Here is a 20989-nt window from a genome sequence, read left to right as displayed (position 1 = left end):
ACAGTAGCAAAGTATGATCGATACAAGAAAAATTTAACATAAAACAGAACAGGGATAAAATACATGGAGGCTCATTGCGGGTTTAGTGATATCTCAGTGGTGAATCCTCTGTCATACTACCAAACAGAATTACTGTTACCACCACTTGGTCTGTTGGAATTACCATTGGATTGCATGTTGTGGTAGGTGGTGTTCGTCCCCATTAATTGGAGTCCAATGGAGTCCACGTGAATTTTGGCAGAATTACCACCAGTGTTAATTCTGCTGATTCTGCCTTTTTTTGGGCGGAAACGTGGTGGATTTCCCCTCCAGCTAAATTCTCCACCTCTCTGCCAAACTCATAGTATGTTGGTGTGGGAATGCAGCAGTAAAGTAGCGAGAATTAATTTACTGCCAGGTTACCACCAGCCGTTCCTGCTCTACCATATTCGAAATGAGGCTGTGAAGAAAAACGCATGATTATCATTTATTCAGCAACTAGTCATAGTACGTGCACAACACCCTAGATCGCCTATTGGTCTAAATTGAAAAATTGGACAATCTGACTGGATTGATGACCTTTCAAAATAGTACAACATGGTTAGAAAGCGCACTGATTTTGACAGTTTAAATCCAGTAAAACTATGTATTCCGCACGTATGGGAGAAGTGTCATTTTGAATTTTCTCTAAATTTCCAGAGTTATAGGCAGAAGCGGAGCCAAGCTGCATAATGAGGTTAAGAGATCAAAAAACCTGTTCCTGCCCTTAACCTCAGGGCTGCAATGGCATTACAATAATGCAGAATAACAAAAACGCATTGCAAACCAAAGAAAGCCAGTTTAGAAGGTGCACAGAACCTTGCTGTGAGCTTAGTCCTGGTAGAATTCTCATTAAGGGAGAGCTGAGCATTGGGACAGCATGTTGGAAGAGAAGCATCAAGCTTTGTAAAAGAGTTTAAGACGCTTTGCAGACCCATCTTTTATAATGGCTCACCAACATTCCAGTGTTAAACTTAAATCCTAATATCCAATGCACCGTGCTTCATCAGCCTGTAATGGCCCTGTGCACAGGTCACAAGTCTGAGCCAAGTGAAGACCATGACACATGCCATGGTGTGGTTCCTGGCCAGTGAAGACTGCTAGCTCAGGCAGCATGGCTTAAAGAACCCCAGGTTTGAATTCACAGGATAGTAATGAGTGTAATAAACAAAAGAAATCCAGTGCTGGTCGCATTGCCAATGTCCTACGTGTAAATAGATCCCGGAGCACTGAGAGGAGCCCCTTTTCTACAAGCATCAGGCTTTAAGAAATATAATATGTGAGACCCAGTGTTAAGGCCAACTCCCCTTAGTGGACTCTGCAGCCAAATGTTTTCATAAACCTGTACATGCTATAGTGCTTAATAGGGCTGTTAATTAGCTTGGGCTAGCTGTTCAAATATGGGTTCCAGTAAGGACGCACAACTAATGAGAAGGCTTTTAATGTATACCTGTTGGCTGAAAACAGTTTGAAAGATTGTAGAACCCCGTTGTGGACCTCTCTAATGCATTTGTTTGCAAAAATAGAAACCTCTTATGGTTGTTGCTGAAAGGTAAATGTATGCCCAGCGTGCTTGCAAATAATCTGCAGTCTGAAGACAAATTTGGTGTTGAGGAGAATCAACTTATTTTTCCCTTTGGTAAAAGAGCTAGAGAGGGGTGCATTTCCACACCCATAATATTCAACCTATTCATAATTCTCTTAATGAGAAATGCAGTGTGCGTGGGATCGCCCTATTATTATTGTTATGTCATTTTATGTTACCCAGCTTTCAATGAGAATTTCAAATTTCTTCATATCACATTTTGAAGGTGGCATTTCTCACTGCTACACTTTGCTAATAGTAATTGGCTACTTTGTGGAACTCTAAAACGTCATCTTGCAGACTTTTACACACTATTTTGGTGCTACGTTATGGTGCTCAGCTTTTATGAGAACTTAAACATTGTCCACATCACAGGTGTAAGTTATAATTCCCTATAAGTATACATCACTGAACTTTGCGTGTCATCTCATTGAGTTGTATGTACTATTTATGTTACTGGCTCCCAGTGGCTGTGAGGATTAAGTTAAAAACCCTCTGCATTGTCCATAAGGCCTTCTGGGGCCTGGGGCTTCAATACCTTCAACTCTCTCTTTCTAAATATCTTCCTTCTCCAGCTCTTCGCTCATCCGCCTCCATCTCCCTCAGGGTCAGTTGCTTCTCCAAGCAACAAGTTGGTGGTAGATCTCTTTCTTCGGCTGGGCCCTCCCTCTGGAACAGCCTCCCTGCCTCCCTGAAACTTGAGGAGAATCATATCCGGCTCTGGAAGCACCTCAAAACCTTTCTCTTTGCTTCTGCTTTTTCTCCTCCTCTCCCCTGCTGACTTCCTGGCTGATACTGAAACTGCACTGGTTACCCGGCCACCGTCTGATCTCAAACCCAGGTCCCCTTCCCCTCCAGTCGTACTCCTGCACTGCCTTCCTGGCAACCCCCGCACTTGGGGACTGTTTTCTGTATCCCTACAGTCCCACTACCAGCACTTGACACCTGATGTCTGCACTTACCCTTGCACTTGCCACCTGCTGGTCGGACTTTTACTTTTGGTATTTATTTTATTATCCCATGTACTGCACTGTCCCCTTCTCCTTTGCCCCCACACTTTCCTCCTTCCCCTTCCCATGCACTTGCACTATCTGAATGACACCTGGCCTAGTAGGATCGTTGTCTGTCTTCCCTCTGTTCCCACTCCCTTGCCTCATCACCCCTTGAAACACCTGTGTATAGGCGCATTATAAATGCCATAGCATATTACATCATATCATGTTATGCTGCTTGGCTTTTAAGTGAACTTAGAAATTCCCTGAATTACACTCTGAAGTGACATCCCTCCCCAGTAAACTTTGTTCATAGTAAGGGGTTACATTTTTGGATCTCTCATATGTAATCTTATAGAGTTCATTGTTCTATGCATATTATGTTTTCGTTTGTTATGTTGCTCCACTTTTCATGAACATTGCAAATATCAAACTTCTGCAATCAAAATGTTCATGAGTCATTCCTCACCAGTATATTTTGCAGATTTTCAGGGGCTACTTGTTGGAAAACTAAACTGTCACCTCAGAAAGGGTTATGCACTATTATGTTATTTTATGTTACTAAGCTTTCATACTTCACCAATGAAAATTCATGAGATTCACAATAATTCAATTTCAGTACCTTGCATATGGTGACTTTACAAAGCATTTGAGTCATTTGCACCAATGGCCCCTGTAGACAGCTGCCATTTCTCTTTCTGACTTTGTCACAGTCCCACCATCTCTCTCTCACACACACTCTCTCAGAATCATATATTGTACCCATTGTGCAACAAGGATCAGGAAATTGTTCGATGAGTGCTGAGGGCAGTCTTGATATTCCACACATTACTATAAGCAATGTTCTAAGGTTTATGGGAGACATAACCCTTTGGTACAGAGAAAAGGATGCCTGAGATACAAAGACCACAAGCGCGCCATTCACCATTCTTAGTTGGATGATAGCTTGAAAGCCATCTCAAACCTCAATCTCACTTACTCAGGTTTTAATAAAACATTTGTCAGTATGTGTAGGCAGGTGCTAGAACCTAATTTCTCTGCAAAGCAAAACCCAGTGTTATCAAGCTAACTCAAACCAATCTCACACAGTCATAATGAATTACCTCTGCCTCACCCCATCTGCTCCTCTAGCTTATGATTGAGGCAGCTCCATAATGTCTGCTGCACAATGATGCTGAAACCCTGCAGGAGACTCTCCCCAGGAAGGCCGAGGCGATGAGGAGGAGGACAGATAAATGGTAGCGTGCAGATTCATCAAAGTGTCCCATCTAATGCCACTATGGGAACCCCAAATATCCTACCTCAGAATTTAAGAATGTTGCTAAACAATGCTTCTGTGAGGTCCCTCTGATGACTTTAGAGTGTAGTAAGCTATCGAAAACTCTCATCCATATATGTCTCCCTTTGAATAGTTCACTGAGAGTGAATCCCTCTCCCAAGAGTCTCAGGGCATGTCAACCCTCCCAGAAGCCAGCTTTCAGATCCCTCCATCTCCAACCACAGTGCGGATTGTAACTGAATGAAAGGTACTCTGGGGTGGGCATGACCCTTTATTTAGCCACACCGGAACTGTAATTTTTTCAGAGCAGGAGCTGCAGGATGAGGGTGAGATCTCCCTTACCACTACAAAGCCATTTTCAATCTCTAAGATGCAGGTTGAGATGGGAGTGCATGTGACGTTCATTGAGAAGAGGAATTATCCTCTCTTCTCCGTAGGAACTGAGAATGGTGGGAGGGCTATGTTCTCATGTGAGATTCCACTTTTCTTTCACTTGCCCTAGCCGTGGAGATTGACAGGGGATGAGTATATTGGTAGAAAAACATACCCTTTCCTTTGGTCGAAGCTCTGGCTTTAACAGAAAGTTAGTTTCAAACAGAAACCATGGCAGGGGGGAGTTGAAGCAACCTCTCACTTGTTCATTACCTCTGCTGCTTTTAAATCCTAAGACTGTATACTTCATGGAGCTTGTCAGAGAGAAGAAATGAGACACTTCAGGAGTTCAGAAAATATAAAATATATTTTTTTCATTTCCTCCTGGTGTTAAGAGGTTTGCTAATCTGGGTATTTTCAGGCATGGGTACAACTCATTGAGTTGATGTCCCCTGGACTTTATCCTGGGTCAAACGTGACAAAACAGAGGCCATATGTAACTTTGGAATGCTGATTTACAGGAAAAAAGCTTCATCAGATTTTAGAGACCGTAACATTCAAAACTGAAAATGTATTTTTCCCAGGGATATCCGACTTTCTCTTTCCATGTGTGGCTTTCCTTCAGTGCCATGGAAAAAACAGGACTTTGAGTGATTAACCAGAAGGACTACATAAAGATCCTCAAGTAGGTTTAATGCTTGATCTGAACACTCCCCTCAATATTCTGTATTTTATGTTCAACACATATCTCTTTAGCAAACCTCCATTCTCTGTGCATTACTTTGATCCTCTCAACGTGCCTCTTTTCCACATGTGTGCCAATATTATTAAAAAAGAATCTAACATACCTGTGTCCATGTCAAAATGTTATTGGGTCCCAAAAGCATCACTGTTATCTCAATTTTTAAAAAGTAAATACGAATTGTGGATGTTGTTATCACTGAAGCACAAGTAGGGTCAATATCTGATTGACAACATGCCCTTTTAATGGCTATTCAAGACTTGGTTTCATTAAAAGTATTTGTTTTGAAATTATAGACATGTTTTCTTCCTGGGAGATTAACATCAGAAAAGTAAAAAAATCGAACAGAACAGAGAAAGTACTTACAGGTATCTGAGGCTAGGAAGGCTCTGGAAGGCATCTCGGTCAATGTAGACAAGGTTATTTGCTTTTTCAATTCTTCTGTAAAAGAGAAAATATGCATTTGTTTAATTGAGCCAAAAGCGTTGTAAGTGATTTCAATCCAGCATACACCCAAGTCAACGCCTAGCATGTAGTGCACAACTGAAATCCTTATTTATTTGTGTCTAAAAGTTCTTTATTCTGAACAATATACCACTCATATCACACCCTTCTCCTGGAACCCCTATCCCCCCGGTCACACTGAACCAGGAATCAGGCTGGTTTGCAAAGGTAAAGATATATTTATTTATTTACATTTTTATCACAATCGGTTTTGATAGGTACACCACACTCACCAATGGGGTGAGGTAACACAGAATAATCTCTTTAATACACAAGGAGTAAAAGTGAGCAAACAATTCAGCACAGACAATAATACTTGTGTGTGGTTTCAAATAGGATAGCACTGTGGTTAAAGGTTCCCCCTGAATACCCCTCAACCCCCCAATAAGGATGTAAAGAGATAGGAGGAGAGAGCAGGTATTCAGGAAAGGCAGAATTCAACAGAATATCAATCCCACTTTCCCCCTTTCAAACACAAGAGAAAACGGAATTGACTGTCAAGCTGTCAGAATGGCTTTTAAAGTATCTTTTAGAATGGACTGAGTAAAAACACAAAATATGGTCAAAATTACTGAAATAGTTATAAATTCTTATGGGAGCCGCTTTGGATAGTTGCACACAAACACAAGCAATGATTTAATGCAGTGAAAACATTTGAAATCTTAAAATTCAAGTTGGAAGCAATTCAAAGCTGTTTTACACGTGTACTAATTTCCCAAACGAAAATTCATGGCAAACTTTTCACTGCGCGATATTCGCTATAGCAGGAGAACCATATGGATTTTAAATGTAGTTTAAAGTTGTGGATGTTAGCTACATGCAGAAGTTGAAATTCTGTTTCCAGCACTAAAACTGAGGGATTTATAGGCGTTTTAGTAGAGGTAGTTTTTTTCGAGAAAGGCGCAAGAAGGGAAAACAAGAATGCACTTTTGAAATGACAAAATGGTTTCTTACACTAGAGGATGACTATGAACAAAACGAATACCACACAGGAACACAGTCGCTTTACCAGAATGACTGCCTGCGGAGGAAACCCGCCTTCTTCAGATGGGAAAATATCAACGCAAAGATAGTTTTAGCAACACTAGTACAGGAGGAAGATAGGATGGTTTGGATAGAGATTTCAGACAATTTAAAAATACTCTAACAATACAGGTTGTGAATACAAGATCGAATGGGTTTAAGATAGGGATTGACTATGCAAAGTACATATGCCAGTGACACAATTGTTTCTATAGATACTCACTGGATATGTTTTTAAATAGAACCGTCAAGACTCTGGTCAGGGGATAGGATCTGGTTTAAGACAGACGGCTGGGCACATTGGACTGGATCGGATCTGCAAGGCACTCTGGTCACAGCATGGCACAGGACTGGATTAGATCTGCAAGTCCCTCTGGTCACAGCACGACACAGGACTGGATTGGATCTGCCCATCTTGGTTCTGATGATAATTATTTCAGCAGGCAAGCAGTACAGCACAGTCCGGCTGTATTTTGATGCTTCCCCTTTGGTTTCTGGGGTTCTGTCCTAGAATTTTGAGCCCTAGCTGAAAATGGTTCAGCTAAGCAATGGGTTTCTGCTTTGCCAAGTTTCTGGAGTCTGGAGCAAGGAAGATGTAGAGTTCAATCAGCAGGGTGGTCCGCCAGCAACGGGATAGTGAGTGAATCTGTGAGTGAATCTGTCTGTCCTGATGTGTGGTGAGCTGTGTCTATTTATGCTATGAACAGGCATCATAAAGGGGGTGTGTGGGCTGGTTTAGCCTAAGCTTGCCCCCTTTTGACAGGTGATTGGGTCAGAGCCAACTCTCTGCCTTGATAGGGGGAGAGAAACAGAGTGTCACCTTTATGGTGTGATTTTATGAGGCTGAGAATCCACCCCTAGCCCCTGGAACACAAAATCTACTTTTGGCACAATACATATTTATACATGTGCAACCTCTATAACAATCAAATATAAGGATTACATAATTTACATAGCATAGCAGCTACTCCTCAAAACCCCGTAGCTGTGGGACTTTGTCTCCACTTTTTACAGAATTTTGCCCTTTTCATCCAGAACACAATTTCAAATTTTTAAGCAAATTTCTACAGTGTGTCTGTTTAACATGGGCATAAGTGTATAAAGTTTCATACTTCTAGCAGAAATACATTTTGCGTAAAATCACATTTCTTGCCGTTTCTTTCCAGAACATGTCACAGGATTTTGCCGCCTTTTGAAACGTGCAGCCAAAATTTAGATTCACACATCCCTTACTTTTATATTTTTCACAATTTTGACTGGCAAGTTATCCGTCTTTTTAAAATGTGTTCTTTGTTAATGTTCAGCCACAGATGGTTGTTTGGGTCCGCCTCTTTTTGTCTCCCTGCAGTCCAGTAGCAGTCTCCTCCCTGTTTGCTCCTGGCAGAGGGCATTTACGACTTTCCTCACACCTCACATTTCCTTAGTTGTAGCTGGTTATTGTTCCTCATGCCTCTGTAGACCAGGTTCTTTCCCAACCGCATAATTAACGCTTCTGTGTGATTTCCTGCTGGGGGAAAGACCTTCCTTCTGTGAGAAGACTTGTTATTCCAGTTTGGTAGCTTCAGCCAGGTTTGTTTAAACTGTTAATTCTGTTGAATGTGTCCTTAGCTTAAAATAAACTTGTTGTATCAAATCACAGCTAAAATTCTCATTCAAGATTTTAAACCATGGAATAAAAACAATTACAATATGGGTTACTATCAGTAACAGGCCTCTTAGATTGCAAACATTTGGTTTCAGTTTATACATGTTTAAAGTTTAATCAGGCAGGCTCCTGACAGCTGTCATTCAGGCGGCCCAGGGTACTGCGCCCAGATTTTTGACAGAGCCACAGACAGGCCACTTTTGCTGTGGAAATCTCTTTATGCTTTCAGCTTTTCAGGACCTTGCAAGTTCACAATGATTTCTTAAACTAAGTGAATTGTAGTACCCAGTAAGAATTTTGGATGTTTGAGGATGTTCTGTACCGGCATTCTGCAGTTTCAGCAACGAAGAAAAAGGGATTTAAAGCAAGATTCTGGGTTTCACTTAGCAAAGCACTGCTTTTTCCTTCTGTACTCCATTTTCAATTGTTGTGGAGCACAGTGACATATTCCGGTAGTGAGAGCTCTGTTCCACCACTGACAACATGTGTGGCAGATTGGGCAGCCATCCTTTTGTGCATTGCAAAGCGCGATTTTCAGAGGTTTTGACATGCACAAGGTTTTTGCGGCATTTTTGCTGTTTTCTGGAACCATCATAGCAGAGTGATGTGGCATAGCAGAGCAAAAGTGGGTCAAAATATCCCACAGAGCCCCCCCTCCCGACTTGAGTTTAACCGCCCGTCAAGGGGAAGTCGGGAGATAGGGATGTTCTTTCTTTCTTCGGTCCAGGTGGAGAAATTCAGCTGCTTCTCCCATCAGTGCTGGATAGACTCACTCACCTCGCCGATTCGGGATGGGAGTATGGATCAATACTCTGGGTTTGTTGGGTCTTTCCTCCCGGTCCCCGAGTGGTCCTCCTTGGTAATTAGAAATTCTTGGTTCCAATGCTATGAGACAGAACAGAGCATGGTTAAGGACATTTCCCCACTAATACTCGTGTAGTGGGGCAGATGCATACCTTGAATACAATTTACAATATTCCCTGCCTGTATTTACTAATGGTTTTAACAGGTGGATTCTTCTAGGTAGCCAGAATTTCTCCCTCTGGGTTTCCGGGTGGCTCCTCTATTTGCCGTAAAGTATGCCTAGGATGGCAACTCTTCAGATGGTTTATGTGGAACCACTTATCTTCCCCTTCTGCCAAACTGCCCTTGGGGATGCAGATTTTGTAGGCTACTGGTGAGATTCTGTCGACAATTTCAAAAGGACCCCATCAAGTTGGAAGGAATTTGCACTGTTTGGCTTGGATATTTGGAAATTGTACAAGTAGACCCGGTCTCCTACTTGGTATTCTTTTTTAGTTGTCTTAAGGTCATAGTGAGTCTTCATACTCTCTGCAGATCTTTCTAGATTCAGCTGAGCATAGGCAAAAGCATGTTGAAGGTGTTTTCTCAGATTCTCAACATACTCATGAGTTGTGGAGACATTTATCAAGGTCTGCTTTTGGGTTCTGTAGAGCAGATGCTGGGATAGCACCATCCGTCCAGTCATCAGCTCAAATGGAGACATTTTTGTTGCAGAAGAAGGGGTAGATCTGATGGCCATCAGTACAATAGTCTTGTTCTATCTCTCAACTCCACCACTAGAGGATGGCTGGTAGGCAATGTGTAGTCTCCTTTTGACCCCAAGTATCTCCCACATCTCTGTCATCACTTTTCTAGTGAAGTGACTACCTCGGTCTGACTCAATCCTTTGGGGTAGTCCAAAACGCGAGAAGATGTGATTGATCATTAGGGCAACTGCTGTTTCTGCCTTGCAATTTGGGGCCGGGCGACATTCCACCCATCTAGTGAACAAGCATGTTACGGTCAACAAGTACTTTTTCCCCCTAGAGGAGCGAATCACGGGCCCAATAAAATCGACTTGTAAATCTGACCAAGGCAGTGTCATCCCCCTCTTTTGGAGGGGAGCACGGTGTGTGAGTGAGTTTGGCTGAAATTGTGCACACACAAGACACCCCTTCAAGTATTGGTCGAGGTCCTGCCCTATGTATGGCCAGTATGTAACCTCTCGCAAGATTTCTAATGTTGTATGAAACCCCCGATGACCGGCTGTGGCCGCATCATGGGCGTGATTTAGCATTAGGCTTCGAAATGAGGTAGGGACCACCCACTGGTCATGGCCAGCTATGGATCTCCTCACCAATAAACCATCTTGGATTCAGAACATTTTTGGACATTTCATCATCACTCTGAGGTCCACTTTCCCAATGTAATCGGTATCCGTCAGGAGAAATTTCTCAGGGTCCTCAATGTGTTGATAAAACTTACCAATTATTGGATCCCCTTTTTGAGCCATAATCAAATCAGCATCTGGGGTCTCCTTACTCCATTGTGCAGTTGAGAGTTCATTGTGAGCATTTGTCTGGGACATAGTGATAGCAGTGACCTGGATTTCACCCAACAGGGACTCGATCTCAAGTAGATCCCCTTGGATGGCTCTGGTTTTGGCCAGCTGATCAGCTAGATCATTTCCAGTTTTGTCTGGTCCCTCTACTTTCAAATGCCCCTTGATCTTTTTCCAGTAGATGGTCATCCTATTCGAGGTGACCAGATCATCAATATTTTGTATTCATTTCCCATGTTTCAATGGTTTGTTATTAGCACATAGCATGCCTCTGGTTTTAACCAGGTGCTTCACAAACCCGTTCCATACATAATCTGATTCAGTGAGTATGAACAGTATCGCAGAGTTGGTGTTGGACAGCAGTGAGGATGGCTTGATGCACAGCCATCAACTCTGCCACTTGACTACTTCGGCGACCGATTTTGTACCCAGTGGAGGGTTCTGGGGCATCATTCACCCATGCATACCCTACACCGGCCACAAGTTCCTTTTCCCTGTTGTTGTCAACATGGTAGGAGCACCCATCCACATAAACAGTGGGCATTCCCTCACACTGGTCTTCTTCATAGACTTTGTGTGGGGAATTAAGGTAGGCCTCCATGTTGTCCTTGATTTTAAGACTTTCGTCCTCGAGGCAGTTTTCTCTGGCCCACTCATGCAAGTCAGCCAGACCTTGCACGAGGGGACACTTCTTGTTTTGGCCATATCTGACCTCCACAGGAAAGCCTTGCATTGACATAATCCAGGAAGTAATTCGGGAATTACTCACATTTTCGGCCCGGTCTGTCACTTTGAAGATATTGCAAAGGTTGGTGTGGAGTCTCCACTATGATATGTTCCCCCTCGATAAACAGACGTTAATTTTTCAATGCCCACACTGTTGCCAGGAGTGCCTTCTCACAATCGTTGAATTTTTCCTCCACAGAGGATAAAGTCTTACTCGCATAGGAGATTATTTTATGCTTTTGATATAATACTGCAGTCAAGCATGTATTTGCGAACCCTGTCTCCAAGAAGAACTCCTTGTTTTTGACAGGGTAAGCTAGGCGCTTGTGAGAGGCTTCTTTTGAGTTGTCTTACTGCCTCGGCTTGTTCTGGACCCCACTCCCACTTGACACCCCCCTTCAATAGATGGATCAGGGGTCTTGTGATCTCTGCGTAGTCCTCAATGAACTTACTGCTGTAATTAGTTGGTCCAAGGAGGCTCCTTAGTTCCCGCAGAGTTGTGGGGTCTTTTATTTTCCGCTATTCCAATAATGGTGCCTGCTCCCAGGGTGATACTCTTTAGGTCGATTTTATCCACCTCTATAGGAATGGTGTTGGGTTCTATGTTTTATAATGGTGTTGGATTTAGCCCCAACCTTTGCTGTTTGAAATGAGCATTAAGATGAACATAGGCGTTAGGATTTTTCAGTTTCTGTCCTCTTTTAATTTTTACTTCAAGTGAGAATTGTCAGGTCCGTTCTGGGATGGTTACTTCCTCTCCAATATGAATTTCAACTGCATTTGGCAGCAGTTGAGCTGACCAAAATGCTTTCTCTGGGTCATCAAAGTCCATGATATATGATATGATATTAACGCGCCTATACACAAGTGTTTTAAGGCGCGACGAGGCAGGGGGGGGGGACAAGGGGAGACAGACAACGATCCTACTAGGCCAGGTGTTATTCAGATCGCGCAAGTGCAAGGGTAGAGGGGAAGGGAAAAGTGCATGGGGGAAAGGGAGAGGGGAAAGTGCAGTACAGGGTTATTAGCATACAGCATACAGGATAAATAACAAGGGCCAACTGGTGGCAAGTGCGAGGTAAGTGCAGACAAGTGCTGGGAAGGGGGGCTGTAGGGATACAGACACAGTCCCGCTGTGCAGAGGTTGCCGGGGAGGCAGTGCAGGGGAGAGTGGCTGGGCCAAGGACCGAGAACGGTGAGTGGCCCAGTGGCAGATTGCAGATTAGGTGCAGTTTCAGCAGTATTAGCAGGGGAGAGGGGGAGAGAAAGCGGAGGCAAAGAGGAAGGTTTTGAGGTGCTTCCCTAACCGGAGATGGTTCTCCTCATGTTTCAGGGAGGCAGGAAGGCTGTTCCAGAGGGAGGCCCCTGCAGCGGAGAGAGATCTGCCCCCAACTCGTTGTTTGGAGAAGCGGCTGACCCTGAGGGAGTTGGAGGCGGATGAGCGAAGAGCTCGAGAAGGAAGATATTTAGGAAGAGAGAGTTGAAGGTATTTTGGCCCAAGGCCCCAGACGGCCTTGTGGACAATGCAGAGGGTTTTGAACTTGATCCTCGCAGTCACTGGGAGCCAGTGTAGTGATTTCAGTCCTGGAGAGATACGGTCCCTGGGCTTGAGGCCAAGGACAAGTCTCGCAGTCCTGTTCCGGATGAGTTTCAAAGGGCAGAGAGTAGAGGCGGGCTGATTTAGATATAGGCTGTTACAGTAGTCCAGCTTTGAGAGAACCAGGGCTCTAGAGACAGTGAGCTTCTGGGGGAAGGAGAGGAAAGGAAGGATACCTCTGAGGAGGTGTAGCTGGTAGTGTGACTTCTTAGAGACGTTGGATATGTGAGGAGAGAAGGAGAGTGTGGAGTCGAAGATGACCCCAAGGTTTTTTGCCTTGCAGGTAGGAGCAGGAAGGGGGCCCAGAGAGGCCGGCCAGAGAGCTGCAGGGAAGGAGGGAGTGGGAGTGCCGATGAGTAGAATCTCAGTCTTACTGGCATTAAGGCAGAGGTTGTTGGCGTTACACCATTCCTGGATAGCAGAAAGACAGTCAGAGATGAGGGAAGGAGAAGAGGAGGCCGAGGATAGCCTGAAAATGAGCTGGGTATCGTCCGTATAGCACTGAAAGTTGGGGCAGAGAGCAGCGATACGGTGGGCGAGAAGTGCCACATACTGGTTGAACAGCCAGCGAGAGAGATTAGATCCCTGGGGGACACCACAGGTAGAGAAAAAGATGTCAGAGAGGAAAGACCCCAGTTGGACCTGGGAGGGTCGATTGGAGAGGAAAGAGGTCAACCACGCCAGAGCCTGACCAGTGATACCCAGGTTATCACGGAGACGGTTGAGCAGGATGGCATGGTTGACAGTATCAAAGACAGAAGAGAGATCAAGCAAAATGAGGACACATGGAATGTTAGAGTCAAGGTTCGAGAGCAGGTCCTCAGGGATGTTCAGGAGAGCAGTTTCCGTGCTTCTGGCAGCTCTGAAGCCAGACTGATGGTCATGAAGACTACCAACAGATTCAGCATGGAGATTAAGCTGGGAGGTGGCCAGTTTCTCCAGCAGCTTGCCCAGGAAGGGAGTGATAGAGATTGGGCGATAGTTAGCTGGGCAGGAAGGGTCGGAAGAGGGTTTCTTAAGAAGGGGAGCACAAGGGAGTGCTTGAGAGGGGATGGGATGACTCCAGAGGCGAAGGAGTGATTGCAGAAGTCAGCAAGGGCAGTAGCCAAGGAGTCGATGTGGTCCTTGATAGTTTTGGAGGAACAGGGGTGGACCTGTTTTGACGAGACTTTCATAGATCGAACTTGTCTTGAAACCTTGTCAGCAGAAAAAAGGGGAAAGGCAGAGAAGGAGAGAGGAGGGGTGGCTGCAGAAGGGCCAGACGAAGGGCAGGCAATAGAGTGGGGGAGGTGATAGGAGGAGAGTGAGGACAGGATGTCCTGAGTTTTTGAAATGAAATGAGAGGCCAGTGCCGTGCAGAGGGCCTGGGAGGGGACAGGAGAGGTACAGACTGCAGCAGGGTTGGCCAGCTAATTGCAGATTTTAAAGAGTTCAGCCGAATTGTTAGATGCCGCAGAGATGCGGGCTTGGATAAGGGCTCTCTTCTTGGTGAGAACGGAGAGCCGGTATTGCCTTTGGAGCAGGCGACAGGCCAGTTTGTCAGAGGATGAACATGAAGCACGCCATTTCCTCTTTGCCACCCTGCACTTGCATTTAAGGGTGACGAGATCCGAGTCATACCAGGAGTTACATTTGGCTTTGGGCTTCAGACGGATTCTCATGACAGGGGCAAGGATATCAAGAGTATCAGATATAGCAGAGTGGAGAGTGGAGAGGGCTGTGTCAGGGTGGGAGTCAGCCAAAGGGGGAGGAGGGAGTGAGAAGGTGGCAGCGAAAGCCTCAACTGACACGCGCTTCATGGGTCGGATGACCGAGAAGGAAGGTGGCAGCGATGGGGGTGGCTTTGCCTGTGGGCTAGGGAGGGTGAGGTGGGAGGAGAGGAGAAAGTGATCACTCCAGGAGAGAGGAGTGGAGAGAGGGACAGAGAGGGGAAGGTCAGAGGAGATCAGGGCATCAAGAGTGTGCCCTGAAGAATGAGTCGGCCCTGCAGAATGAGTCGGCCCAGACGGGAGAATAGAGAGTGAGAGCGAGTCGCAGAGGTCGCGAAAGAGTCCAGAGGGGGGACAGGAGGCATCCAGGTGGATGTTGAAGTCTGCAAGAAAGAGGAGTTGAGTGGTTGAGGACAGGAGTGAGGAGGAGAGGTCCGCCCACTAGGAGAGGAAGAAGGAAATTTGACCAGGTGGCCGATAGATAGTAGCCACGGTAAGGGAATGGCTAGGAGAGAGAGAGTCGGCAGACAAGACATTCAAAAGAGGAGTAGGTCTGCATGGGAGTAACAGTAGCAGGAATCCACTCAGGGAATATAAGGGCCACACCCCCCCAGCAGGGTTGGGCCTGGGAACGGAGAGGATCTTGTAGACGTCGGGTAGGAGTGTGTCAAAGCTGGTCAAAGAGCTGGCCATGAACCATGTCTCAGTGAGACTGAGTATGTCAAGGTCAAGTTCCTCAAGAAGGCGGCAGATATCAGAGGAATGTTTGACGGCAGAGCAAGAGTTAAGAGTGGCAATGTGGAGAAGGTTGCCATCTTTGAAGGACTTCCGGGGAGGGATACAGATCAGAGGTACGCCCTGCAGAGGTGATGAAGTGGCACAAGAGGGGGTGGGGAGGGAGGGTAGAGGCAAGGTAGTCGAGGACAGAAGAGGGGGCACAGCAGAAGAGGAAAGGAAATTGATGAGGCGCGGGAAGCGTCTATCGAAGATGTGAAGGTTGGCCTGAGGGCCTTGGACCAAGACGGTCCCCTTAGCGTAGACATTAATGATGGCCTTAGAGGAGTGGAAGGAGGCCAAGAGGACATCCCAACGGGTGCCACCATTAATGGGAGAAGAGGAGAAAGTAGAGAGCACAGAGACCATATGAAGGGTCCATAGGTCAGGTGAAGGTACGAAAAAGAGGATGTCAGTGAGAGTTTCCTTGGAGGAGGCACAAGTGTAGGTGTCAGCGATAGGGAGGCCTGGGTTGGAGACCAGGATGTCCTTTTTAAACTTTTTCCTATCAGATTTAGTGAGGAGAGCAGGATAGTCCTGTGGGGGGAGAAAAAACCCTAGTTTACCACAATTTCAGAACACAAAGAAGTGTAGCCACACTGCGAGGAAGTGAACAGGTAGGGGTGGGGTGGGCCCGGAGAGCAGGTGGAGCTCACAAGATGGAGCGGTGGAATGGCACCTGGCGTCCCCTGCGGACACCTGCAGACACACCGGGAGCCGCACAAGAGGGAGCCGCCCTTTGCTTAAGGGGCCCTTAGCCGTGGGGCTGCCGGGCAGGGGCTGCCCTGGTAGCACCAATAAGAGGAGGAGGAGACACGGGGCTACAGCCAATCAGGGGGGAGCTGGGACGCTTGGAGGCGGGAGGGAGGGAGGGGAACCAGGAGAAACACGGAAGGGGAGAGAGGGGCCTGGGGAGAACACACGAGGGGAAAAAACAATGGTGGCAGCCCAAAATGGGCAGAAAACACAAACGGCCCACGGAGGGCTCAGATACCTGAAGCTGGGGGCCTGCAGTCACCGGCTCTGCCTTGATGGAAGTGGCAAGCACGGTGGACTGCAGGCAGCCTAGCTAGGAGGAGACACGGGCTACAGCCAATCAGGGGGGAGCTGGGAGGCTTGGAAGCGGGAGGGAGGGAGGGGAACCAGGAGAAACATGGAAGGGGAGAGAGGGGGCTGGGGAGAACACACGAGGGGAAAAAACAATGGTGGCAGCCCAAAATGGGCAGAAAACACACATGGCCCACGGAGGGCTCAGATACCTGAAGCTGGGGGCCTGCAGTCACCGGCTCTGCCTTGATGGAAGTGGCGAGCGCGGTGGACTGCAGGCAGCCTAGCTAGGAGGAGACACGGGCTACAGCCAATCAGGGGGGAACTGGGAGGCTTGGAGGCGGGAGGGAAGGAGGGGAACCAGGAGAACACGGAAGGGGAGAGGGGCGGCTGGGGAGAACACACGAGGGGAAAAAACAATGGTGGCAGCCCAAAATGGGCAAAAAACACACGGCCCACGGAGGGCTCAGATACCTGAAGCTGGGGGCCTGCAGTCACCAGCTCTGTCTTGATGGAAGTGGCGAGCGTGGTGGACTGCAGGCAGCCTAGCCAGGAGGAGACATGGGCTACAGCCAATCAGGGGGGAGCTGGGAGGCTTGGAGGTGGGAGGTAGGGAGGGGAACCTGTAGAAACACGGAAGGGGAGAGAGGGGGCTGGGGAGAACACTCGAGGGGAAAAAACAATGGTGGCAGCCCAAAATGGGCAGAAAACACACACGGCCCACGGAGGGCTCAGATACCTGAAGCTGGGGGCCTGCAGTCACCGGCTCTGCCTTGATGGAAGTGGTGAGCGCAGTGGACAGCAGGCAGCCTAGCTAGGAGGAGACACGGGCTACAGCCAATCAGGGGTGAGCTGGGAGGCTTGGAGGCGGGAGGGAGGGGAACCAGGAGAAACACGGAAGGGGAGAGAGGGGGCTGGGAAGAACACACGAGGAGAAATAACAATGGTGGCAGCCCAAAATGGGCAGAAAACACACACGGCCCAACGAGGGCTCAGATACCTGAAGCTGGGGGCCTGCAGTCACCGGCTCTGCCTTGATGGAATTGGCGAGCGCATTGGACTGCAGGCAGCATAGCCAGGAGGAGACAAGGGCTACAGCCAATCAGGGGGGAGCTGGGAGGCTTAGAGGCGGGAGGGAGGGAGGTGAACCAGGAGAAACACGGAAGGGGAGAGAGGGGGCTGGGGAGAACACACGAGGGGAAAAAACAATGGTGGCAGCCCAAAATGGGCAGAAAACACACACGGCCCACGGAGGGCTCAGATAACTGAAGCTGGGGGCCTTCAGTCACCGGCTCTGTCTTGATGGAAGGGGAGAGCGTGGTGGACTGCAGGCAGCCTAGCCAGGAGGAGACACGGGCTACAGCCAATCAGGGGGGAGCTGGGAGGCTTGGAGGTGGGAGGGAGGGAGGGGTACCAGGAGAAACACGGAAGGGGAGAGAGGGGGCTGGGGAGAACACACGAGGAGAAAAAACAATGGTGGCAGCCCAAAATGGGCAGAAAACACACACGGCCCAAGGAGGGCTCAGATACCTGAAGCTGGGGGCCTGCAGTCACCGGCTCTGTCTTGATGGAAGTGGCGAGCACGGTGGACTGCAGGCAGCCTAGCTAGGAGGAGACATGGGCTACAGCCAATCTGGGGGGAGCTGGGAGGCTTGGAGGCGGGAGGGGGGGAGGGGAACCAGGAGAAACATGGAAGGGGAGAGAGGGGGCTGAGGAGAACACACGAAGGGAAAAAAACAATGGTGGCAGCCCAAAATGGCCAGAAAACACACACGGCCCACGGAGGGCTCAGATACCTGAAGCTGGGGGCCTGCAGTCAATGGCTCTCTCTTGATGGAAGTGGCGAGCGTGGTGGACTGCAGGCAGCCTAGCCAGGAGGAGACACGGGCTACAGGCAATCAGGGGGGAGCTGGGAGGCTTGGAGGCGGGAGGGAGGGAGGGGAACCAGGAGAAACACGGAAGGGGAGAGAGGGGGCTGGGGAGAACACACAAGGGGAAAAAACAATGGTGGCAGCCCAAAATGGGCAGAAAACACACATGGCCCACGGAGGGCTCAGATACCTGAAGCTGGGGGCCTGCAGTCACTGGCTCTGCCTTGATGGAAGTGGCGAGCGCAGTGGACTGCAGGCAGCATAGCCAGGAGGAGACACGGGCTACAGCCAATCAGGGGGGAGCTGGGAGGCTTGGAGGTGGGAGGGAGGGAGGGGAACCAGAAGAAACACGAAGAGGAGAGAGGGGGCTGGGGAGAACACACAAAGGGAAAAAACAATGGTGGCAGCCCAAAATGGGCAGAAAACACACACGGCCCACGGAGGGCTCAGATACCTGAAGCTGGGGGCCTGCAGTCACCGGCTCTGCCTTGATGGAAGTGGCGAGCGCGGTGGACTGCAGGCAGTCTAGCTAGAAGGAGACACAGACTACAGCCAATAAGGGGGGAGCTGGGAGGCTTGGAGGTGGGAGGGAGGGAGGGGAACCAGGAGTAACACGGAAGGGGAGAGAGGGGGCTGGGGAGAACACACAAAGGGAAAAAACAATGGTGGCAGCCCAAAATGGGCAGAAAACACACACGGTCCACGGAGGGCTCAGATACCTGAAGCTGGGGGCCTGCAGTCACCGGCTCTGTCTTGATGGAAGTGGCGAGCGTGGTGGACTGCAGGCAGCCTAGCCAGGAGGAGACACGGGCTACAGCCAATCAGGGGGGAGCTGGGAGGCTTGGAGGCGGGAGGGAGGGAGGGGAACCAGGAGAAACACGGAAGGGGAGAGAGGGGGCTGGGGAGAACACAGAAGGGGAAAAAACAATGGTGGCATCCGAAAATGGGCAGAAAACACACACGGCCCACGGAGGGCTCAGATACCTGAAGCTGGGGGCCTGCAGTAACTGGCTCTGCCTTGATGGAAGTGGCGAGCACAGAGGACTGCAGGCAGCATAGCCAGGAGGCGACACGGGCTGCAGCCAATCAGGGGGGAGCTGGGAGGCTTGGAGGTGGGAGGGAGGGAGGGGAACCAGGAGAAACACGGAAGGGGAAAGAGGGGGCTGGGGAGAACACACAAAGGGAAAAAACAATGGTGGCAGCCAAAAAAATGGGCAGAAAACACACACAGCCCACGGAGGGCTCAGATACCTGAAGCTGGGGGCCTGCAGTCACCGGCTCTGCCTTGATGGAAGTGGCGAGCGCGGTGGACTGCAGGTAGTCTAGCTAGAAGGAGACACAGACTACAGCCAATAAGGGGGGAGCTGGGAGGCTTGGTGGTGGGAGGGAGGGAGGGGAACCAGGAGTAACACGGAAGGGGAGAGAGGGGGTTGGGGAGAACACACGAAGGGAAAAAACAATGGTGGCAGCCCAAAATGGGCAGAAAACACACACGGTCCACAGAGGTCTCAGATACCTGAAGCTAGGGGCCTGCAGTCACCGGCTCTGACTTGATGGAAGGGGAGAGCGTGGTGGACTGCAGGCAGCCTAGCCAGGAGGAGACACGGGCTACAGTCAATCAGGGGGGAGCTGGGAGGCTTGGAGGCGGGAGGGAGGGAGGGGTACCAGGAGAAACACAGAAGGGGAGAGAGGGGGCTGGGGAGAACACACGAGGGGAAAAAACAATGGTGGCAGCCGAAAATGGGCAGAAAACACACACGGCCCACGGAGGGCTCAGATACCTGAAGCTGGGGGCCTGCAGTAACTGGCTCTGCCTTGATGGAAGTGGCGAGCACAGAGGACTGCAGGCAGCATAGCCAGGAGGAGACACGGGCTGCAGCCAATCAGGGGGGAGCTGGGAGGCTTGGAGGTGGGAGGGAGGGAGGGGAACCAGGAGAAACACGGAAGGGGAAAGAGGGGGCTGGGGAGAACACACAAAGGGAAAAAACAATGGTGGCAGCCCAAAATGGGCAGAAAACACACACGGCCCATGGAGGGCTCAGATACCTGAAGCTGGGGGCCTGCAGTCACCGGCTCTGTCTTGATGGAAGTGGCGAGCGTGGTGGACTGCAGGCAGCCTAGCTAGGAGGAGACATGGGCTACAGCCAATCAGGGGGGAGCTGGGAGGCTTGGAGGCGGGAGGGAGGGAGGTGAACCAGGAGAAACACGGAAGGGGAGAGAGGGGGCTGGGGAGAACACACAAGGGGAAAAAACAATGGTGGCAGCCCAAAATGGGCAGAAAACACACACGGCCCACGGAGGGCTCAGATACCTGAAGCTGGGGGCCTTCAGTCACCGGCTCTGCCTTGATGGAAGTGGAGAGCCCAGTGGACAGCAGTCAGCCTAGGTAGGAGGAGACACAGGCTACAGCCAATCAGGGGGTAGCTGGGAGACTTGGAGGCGGGAGGCAGGGAGGGGAACCAGTAGAAACACGGAAGGGGAGAGAGGGGGCTGGAGAGAACACACGAAGGGAAAAAACAATGGTGGCAGCCCAAAATGGGTAGAAAACACACACGGCCCACGGAGGGCTCAGATACCTGAAGCTGGGGGCCTGCAGGCACCGGCTCTGCCTTGATGGAAGTGGCGAGCGCGGTGGACTGCAGGCAGCCTAGCTAGGAGGAGACACGGGCTACAGCCAATCAGGGGGGAGCTGGGAGGCTTGGAGGCGGGAGGGAGGGAGGGGAACCAGGAGAAACATGGAAGTGGAGAGAGGGGGCTGGGG

General features: G+C 49.1%; 1 protein-coding gene across 1 annotated transcript in view; it reads right to left on the bottom strand.

The window, feature by feature from the left end:
* FSHR (follicle stimulating hormone receptor) overlaps positions 1 to 20989 on the bottom strand; it is a 2702145-nt gene that overhangs the window by 1119394 nt on the left and 1561762 nt on the right. The window contains exon 4 of the mRNA XM_069608399.1: positions 5355 to 5429. Within this exon, the coding sequence (XP_069464500.1) occupies positions 5355 to 5429 (75 nt within the window). The remainder of the gene's footprint in view (positions 1 to 5354; positions 5430 to 20989) is intronic.

Source organism: Ambystoma mexicanum, chromosome 4q (assembly GCF_040938575.1).
Source record: "Ambystoma mexicanum isolate Mex_15411 chromosome 4q, UKY_AmexF1_1, whole genome shotgun sequence".
In the NCBI taxonomy this organism is placed as follows: Eukaryota; Metazoa; Chordata; class Amphibia; order Caudata; family Ambystomatidae; genus Ambystoma; species Ambystoma mexicanum.
Note: the sequence above shows the minus strand (reverse complement) of the source record. Positions and strands in the feature narration are given on the sequence as shown.